Source organism: Octopus bimaculoides, chromosome 11 (assembly GCF_001194135.2).
Source record: "Octopus bimaculoides isolate UCB-OBI-ISO-001 chromosome 11, ASM119413v2, whole genome shotgun sequence".
Classification (NCBI taxonomy): domain Eukaryota; kingdom Metazoa; phylum Mollusca; class Cephalopoda; order Octopoda; family Octopodidae; genus Octopus; species Octopus bimaculoides.
Window position 1 is genome coordinate 13,063,520 of NC_068991.1, and position 7,830 is coordinate 13,071,349.

The 7,830-nt window shown below is 38.2% G+C and overlaps 1 protein-coding gene across 1 annotated transcript in view; it reads left to right on the plus strand.

The window, feature by feature from the left end:
• LOC106872934 (poly [ADP-ribose] polymerase tankyrase) overlaps positions 1–7,830 on the plus strand; it is a 155,738-nt gene that overhangs the window by 136,480 nt on the left and 11,428 nt on the right. The window contains exons 36-41 of the mRNA XM_052971557.1: positions 392–500; positions 1,689–1,956; positions 2,663–3,245; positions 4,642–4,910; positions 5,886–6,064; positions 7,136–7,241. Coding sequence (XP_052827517.1) covers positions 392–500; positions 1,689–1,956; positions 2,663–3,245; positions 4,642–4,910; positions 5,886–6,064; positions 7,136–7,241 — 1,514 coding nt within the window. The remainder of the gene's footprint in view (positions 1–391; positions 501–1,688; positions 1,957–2,662; positions 3,246–4,641; positions 4,911–5,885; positions 6,065–7,135; positions 7,242–7,830) is intronic.

The following is a 7,830-nucleotide window of genomic DNA, read 5'->3' on the forward strand; positions in this document are numbered from 1 at the left end:
GAAGAAACACAGAGCATCTCAACAGAAATATGCTAAGAAAAGGGTTAAAGTCACCATGATATTTTTAACCCTTTTGGTACCAACCCAGCCGAAACCACCTCTGGTTCTGTAGCACAAATGTCTTGTTTTCAAAAGTTCTGAATTAAAATCTTCCACGAAACCTTAGTCACAATTTATGTTCCTAACACTAGCTTAATGATAACTAAGTTATTTTACTAAATTCTTTGTTATATTTAGAATTAATTGAAAGAAACACAGAGCACGTAGCCTCCTGTAATTTGTCTGGTACTTATTTTATCAACTTCTATTACTCATCTGAGAACATATTAGTGGTTGATTCATAAGCAAACATAAGCAATGTTCTGTTAAACTTTCTGTTGTTTCTTATTAGGCAAAAATTCTCAACTTGACATCAAACACAAAGACCGATATGGACGTGATGTCATGGCAGCTTTCTTCTGGAACTACGATAAAGTTAGTGACATCAATAATGAAGCGAGGTATGTTTAAATTGCTGTTTTACATATACAAAAAAAAAATTCCTTTTAACTTTGATAATTATAATTTTTGAGACTATTAATTATCTGTAGGGATGAAAAAAATTTCCAATATTTATACCTATGCAATGAGTTGATCAATCCATGCATTAATATCCTATTCCTTTTGATAAAAATGTTATTCTTGGTTAAGTACTAAATCCAGCCTGTTTCTTCTATGCATTGAGGAATAAGCCCCCATATACTCAACAGAGTTAAATTGATCAAAATATAAGTGCAGATTGGGGAATGTATATTATGTTGCAATATATATGCGTAGTTTGAATGAAGTATTGCCTGACAAATGTATGTTTTTTTATTAAAGCCAAAACGATGCAAATTTTTAGAAATAATACAAGTTGATGGTTTATACTTTTGTCTTGTACTTCAGTATTTCAGTATTCTTTTCTAAATAAGGCAGTGAGCTGGCAGAATCATTGGCATGGTGGGCAAAATACTTGGTGGCGTCTTGTCTGTCTTTATGCTCTGAGATCAAATCCACTGGGGGTCAACTTTGCCTTTCATTCTTCCCAGGATCTATAAAATAATAACCAGTTGATGTAATCGACTTGCCTCCTTCCCCAAAATTACTAGCCTTGTCCCAAAATTGGAAACCAATATTCTTCTCTAAATATTTCCTGAAAATGGGGGTCCTAATTCTGAAATATTGAATTACAAAATAAAAGTATTTCTTATACCTTGCATGTTTTGGCTTAAAAAAATAGAAATGCAGACGTGTTTGTGTGTGTGTGTGTGTGTGTGTGTGTATACATATATCATCATCATCATCATCATCGTTTAACGTCCGCTTATATATATATATATATATATATATATATATATCATCATCGTTTAACGTCCGCTTTCCATGCTAGCATGGGTTGGACGATTTGACTGAGGACTGGTGAAACCGGATGGCAACACCAGGCTCCAATCTAATTTGGCAGAGTTTCTACAGCTGGATGCCCTTCCTAACGCCAACCACTCAGAGAGTAGTAGCGTGAGAAAACAATTTATCTCTTTTTGCTGTATAAAAAGTTAATATAGAAATGAATAAAAACCATTTAAAAAAATATCTTTCTGTTAAAATCCTTCCTTTTTCCCAACCTAATTTATGTTTTCCTGTCCTGTTCTTGTTTCATTCACTTCTAGGGAATGGTTAACAATGTTGATGAAGCTCGGCGCTTCGCTTGATATTTTGTTTGACCTACCTCCACCTCACCATCTTCTGTTTGGAGAACAAATCAGTTTTGAAAGAACCAACTATTTCAGCCGCTGTGATGGCCCTCTCATCACACCTCTCATTTTTGCCATTTGCTCCTACAATAACAATCTAGTTAGGTATCTCTTGAAAAACGGAGCTTCTCCAAACTTTGCTGATGAAAAAGGTTTGACACCAATAATGCATGCAGTGAAAAAGGTAAGCACACAACAAGCAGAAAATTCCTTGTCAGTTTTGAATATGATGTTAATTTATTAATTGTATGTTTTGCCATCTGATGTAGAGGGTTTGTAAGACACAGTGTGAGATGACTGTCGTTCTCGTAAGGCCTAACTCATCGTAAGGTAAATACCACCATGACCGATATCCAAACTACAGTGGAGAAGGCTGGTCACTGGATTTGGTTAAAAAGAGATGATGAGCGATAGCTAGAGAAATATCGAGCTTTGTTTAATAACCAGTTGATCTAGCAAGCGGGGCCTCATATCAGTGAGGTGGGGGGGGGGGGCATTGATGTCGTCGAGAGGTAGGCCCCGAAACGGCACACATTCTCTCCTGATGACCCCCATACACTTGCTGGCTTCCAGTATGCAGAGTTCTTGACTGGTAGCACTTGGATGTGCAAGTTGTTCGCAAGACATGCCATCTGACTGTCCTGGCTGGTCCCTGTGATCTAACTGGTATTTTCTCTTGCCTAGTTCACATGAAATTTTGACTTGATGTACATAATCATATGTCATACTGTAAAGATTTTTGTTGGTTAAGAACCTAAGTTAAAATGTAAATAATGATATCATCAGTTGGGTAGCAAACAGGGTCAGATATCTTTAGTTTTTGTTAAATACCTTAATATTGCTGTAGATGTAAAATAGATGATGACAAACAATTTCTATTCTCTGTTTAGAATGACATCAATATAGTGAAGTTGCTGCTGAATTATGACTACCATCCAGAACAGAACAAGGACGTCAACAAAGCCGATCAACAGTTGACCAGAAAGACATCTCGACAGGTATTCAACCTGAAGATGATCGACCTGGAAAACAAAGCACCACAGACCAATGGCAACAACTTTGCCGATGACGATGCCAACGATGGAAGGGCTTCAGCTGGTGCTGATGGCTCTGATTCTGCTGACAAGGAAGCCGACATAGAAAACGGAGATGGGCACAGTAGTGACGAGGAAGGGGACGTCGAGGACCAGGATGCTGACGCAGCGGACGCTGCCACAGAAAGCAGCGGGAGAGGCAGCGATGACGAGAAGGACGATGAGGAAGATGATGACGGTGGTGATGATGAGGATGGGGACGAGGATGAGAATGCTGATGACAACAATGATGATTATGATGATGGACATGACACAGACGAACTAGAAGATGAAGAAGTTGATTTTGCACCCCAAGACAAGAAACCGGTTCTCCCAAGATTGAACTCCAAAGCTTCATCACAATTGAAATTGGGAAGCCAAACATCAAGCCTCAGATTTGGTAAGGATTTTATGTTAATTCTCTGTTAACTATGTTAATAGTTGTGTTAATTTTTAATAGTTAATAGTTGTGTTAATAATCATGTTAATAGTTGTTAATAGTGGAGGCGCAATGGCCCAGTGGTTAGGCAGCGGACTCACGGTTGTAGGATCACGGTTTCAATTTAAATTTAATGTGCAAGTGGTTGAGTATTCCTCAGATAAATGTCCCTTTCATATAATTCCCAAACTGAATCGTTGACAAAATATGCCGGAAGACCGTGACTTTTGAATTACCAATAGATTTCATCTGACATGTTTCCACACGCTTGCTTTTGGTTTGGCCTGAGGCCATGATAAAGAAGCATTCCCATGATGCCATACAGTGGAATAAAAACTGAGACCGCATTTGTTGTGAAACTAACTCAGTCACTCAGCAATGGCTACACCCTTATATGTCTGTATGCGTGTTAAAATGATGATGATATCTATGCATACGCACATGCATACGCACATGCATACACTCTGATATGAATATATGGCTGTGTAGTTAAGAACTTTTGTTTTATAACATGTGGGATTTGTTGTTCAATTCCACTGTGAGACAGTTTGGGCAAGTATAAATGGCACCTGTGAATTGTAGTCCTGGTTGCTTCCGGTGCCATGTAAATGATACCTGTGCATCGTGGTCGTTGATGGTACCATGTAAATGGCACCTGTGAATTGTAATGGTCGTTGCTGGTGTCATGTAAATGGCACCTATGCTGGTGGCACATAAAAGCACTCATTACGCTCCTGGAGTGGTTGACATTAGAAAGGGCATCCAGCTGTAGAAACCATGCCAAATAAGACTGGAACCTGGTGCAGCTCTCTGGTTTATCAGCTCCATCAAACTGTCTAACCCATGCCAGCATGAAGAGCAGATGAATGATTATGATGAAACTGTATCGAAGCTCATCATATGTTTGTGCCTGTGGCACTTGTTACCATCTGAACAAAGCAGTGTAGTTAAGAACTTTGCTTTTTAGCATGTGGTTTCTTGTTCAATCCCATTGTGAGGTAGTTTGGGCAAGTGTCTTCTATGGCTATGGGCTGTAAGTGGAATTGGTAAATAGAAACTGTATGGAAGCCCATCATATGTGAGTGAGTGTGTTACCATCTGAGTAAAACAGTGATATGATGTTTACATTGACGTTACGGTTAGTTGATTTGTACCTTTTGAAGACCAGTGGAATAATGACTACTTTACTTGAAATCCAGGCAAAAATAGGTGCCTAGAATAATGTCTCTGTTCAATCCATGCTAACATGAAGAAATGCTCATTAAATGTATGAATGAATTCTAATTTATGTAGGTGTGGATTTCGTTCAGGATTAGTCTAAAAATTTCCTAAAATTTAACCTTATCTCTCATTTCAGACAATATCCCTACGGTTGAGAAGACCAGTAGTGTGAATTTGAACTACACTGACAATGATGGACGAACTGTCCTACATCATCTTGTATGCCCTCTCGAGTATGGTACCTATGATAATGATGAAATCCTTTATGTGCTCTTCAAAGCTGGTGCACCCCTAGAATATGAAGATACTGCTGGCTTATCTCCCTTGAAGCATACTTTGATGAATGGAGCACCTAGACTAGCTCGTATGCTGCAGAAACTCACAAATGTTGAGCGAGATAAATGGGTAAGTATCTCTTTTACTTGTTTCAGTTCTTTTGACTGCGGCCATGCTGGAGCACCGCCTTTAGTCGAGCAAATCAACCCCAGGACTTATTCTTTGAAAGCCTAGTACTTATTCTATCGGTCCCTTTTTGCCGAACCGCTAAGTTACCGGGACGTAGACACACCACCATCGGTTGTCAAGCGATGTTGGGGGGGCAGACACAGACACACAAACACACATATATATATCTTAGTAGCATTCTAGGGCCCTGGCAATTCAATGCAGTGGGCTCTATAGTATTTATTTATTGGCAGCTAATCACAGCATACATAGATCAGAATTGGTCCTCCCCTAGACCTCTGAGGCTCCCAGGCAACTGCCCAGTATACCCATGCTTTAAGACAGCATTGCACACTCCCTGAACATGTATATGTATATCCAAAAGCTGTGCCTCACTATCACTAAGGAAAGCCTACAAGGTTTTGCACACTATCAGTTCCTCTGGATCTAGGAAATAGAGAAAAAAATTGGATTACTTTATCATCCTTCTGCCTTGGGGTAGCCATTTTAACACCGCTTTTGTCTGCCTTAAAATAAATCCAAAGCGAACAAGCCTACTAGGATTAATTTTATTTTATGATGAAGAAAATTTTGTTCAATTAATTTCATTTTATGAAGAAGAAAATTTTGTTCAATGATATAAATGCAATTTAATTTTAAATACATTTTTATGAATTAATCAGAAACATGGGGTTTTAATTTAATGTAATAACAAAATTAACGAACGCATTATTTATTCATGAATGTGTATATGTATGTATATGTGAATGTGTGTGTGTGTTTTGTAATTTAAAACTAAGATGGCAGTTCATGATTTAAGAAAGGTTCAGATTCTTTTCCTTGCAAGTTGGGTGACTGCTAATCTCTTACGTTGTCTCATTATTTTGTACTGTTTTTTTTTATTTCATTTTCATTGTTTTTTTTTTTCTTTCAAAGGAGAAACCAACTTTTACATGCTTAGGTGAAACTGATACGTTAATCAGCTCATTACCAACTGTAAACTTTGAAGAAGATAGTCAATCTATGGTGGTTCTGCTGAATCAAAATGCTGCTACATGCAATGATAGAGATAACAAACCTGTACCTGACGCTAATTGCAATATTAAAGCAAGTGGGTAAGTATATTTGGGCTCAATGCAGAACTTAACACATTTCAAATGTAGAGCATATAAATTTTTTTTTTTAATCTTGATTCAAACATTAAAAAGTTGTATGTTTCACTGTGTATATATATCGATACTATTCCTCAGTGGTTACAATTTGGACCCTCTGATGATGTTAAATACCAAAAATGTATTGGGGTGAATTAAATTGTCTATACTCATTTTGAAAATAGTGGCCTTGAGTCTAAGAAATCATTATTATTAATTATTAATAATATTAACCCTTTCGTTACCAGCCCGGCTAAAACAGGCTCTGGTTCTATACTACAAATGTCTAGTTTTCATAAGTTTTGAAATAAAATCTTCCACCAAACCTTAGTCACAATTAATGGTCTTTTGACACTAGCTTAATGATAATCATTTAACGTCCACTTTCCATGCTAGCATGGGTTGGACGATTTGACTGAGGACTGGCGAACCAGATGGCTGCACCAGGCTCCAATCTGATCTGGCAGAGTTTCTACAGCTGGATGCCGTTCCTAACGCCAACCACTCCAAGAGTGTAGTGGGTGCTTTTACGTGCCACCAGCATGAGGGCCAGTCAGGCGGTACTGGTAATGGCCACGCTCAAAATGGTGTTTTTTTACGTGCCACTTCACAAAAGCCAGTCCAGCGGCACTGGCAACGACCTCGCTCGAATGTTTTTTTTCATGTGCCAGTGAGGAGATGTTGGTGATAACTGTAATTTTACTGAATTCTTTGTTATATCTAAAATAATTGAGAGAAACACAGAGCATCTCAAAATAAAAACAGTAATGAAAGGGTTAAGGTGGAAACTTGACAGAATTGTTTGCACGTCAGGCAAAATGTTGAGTGGCATTTCTTCTGGTTGTTATGTTCTGAGTTCAAATTCCACTGAGGTTGACTTTGCCTTTCATTGCTTTCTAATTGATAAAATACATACCAGTTAACCTCTGAGGTCAATATAATTGACTAGTTCCTTTCCTAAAATTGCAGGCCTTGAGCTTAGAATAGAAAGAATTATTTTATTATAATTAAAACTGTCCTATTTGTTTATTGCAGTGAAATTGTGTATGATACAAACCAAAATTTACCTTACGATATTCTACTAACCAAAGTAGATGTCTGCTGTGGTGTATGGGGAATGTATAATTTTTATAAAATGCAGGTAAGTTCTAAATCATTTTGTGACTTGAATTTTGAATAAAAGATTTACAATTTTTTTTAAAATTCAGTATTTGATGTTTACTTCCAAATTTCTCTGCTAGCTTGAGTTGGATGAACCCTCTCAAGCATAGCTTATTACTACTTTTACCTCTTCTTCCCATGTCTTCCTCTCCTGTTGACTTGAGCCTACCGTCATCCTTTACGTATCACATATCTGCACTAGTGCAGTCAGTTCCTTTGATGCTCATTTTTCTTTCCCCTCAGCTCATTTGTTCATGCTAACATTACACATCTACCATGTTGTTGTTGTTGTTGGCACTCCATCGCTTACAACGTCAAGGGTTCCAGTTGATCCGATCAACAGAACAGCCTGCTCGTGAAATTAACGTGCAAGTGGCTGAGCACTCCACAGACATATGTACCCTTAACGTAGTTCTCAGGGGATATTCAGCGTGACACAGTGTGACAAGGCTGACCTTTTGAATTACAGGCACAACAGAAACAGGAAGTAAGAGTGAGAGAAAGTTGTGGTGGAAGAGTACAGCAGGGTTCGCCACCATCCCCTGCCGGAGCCTCGTGGAGCTCTAGGT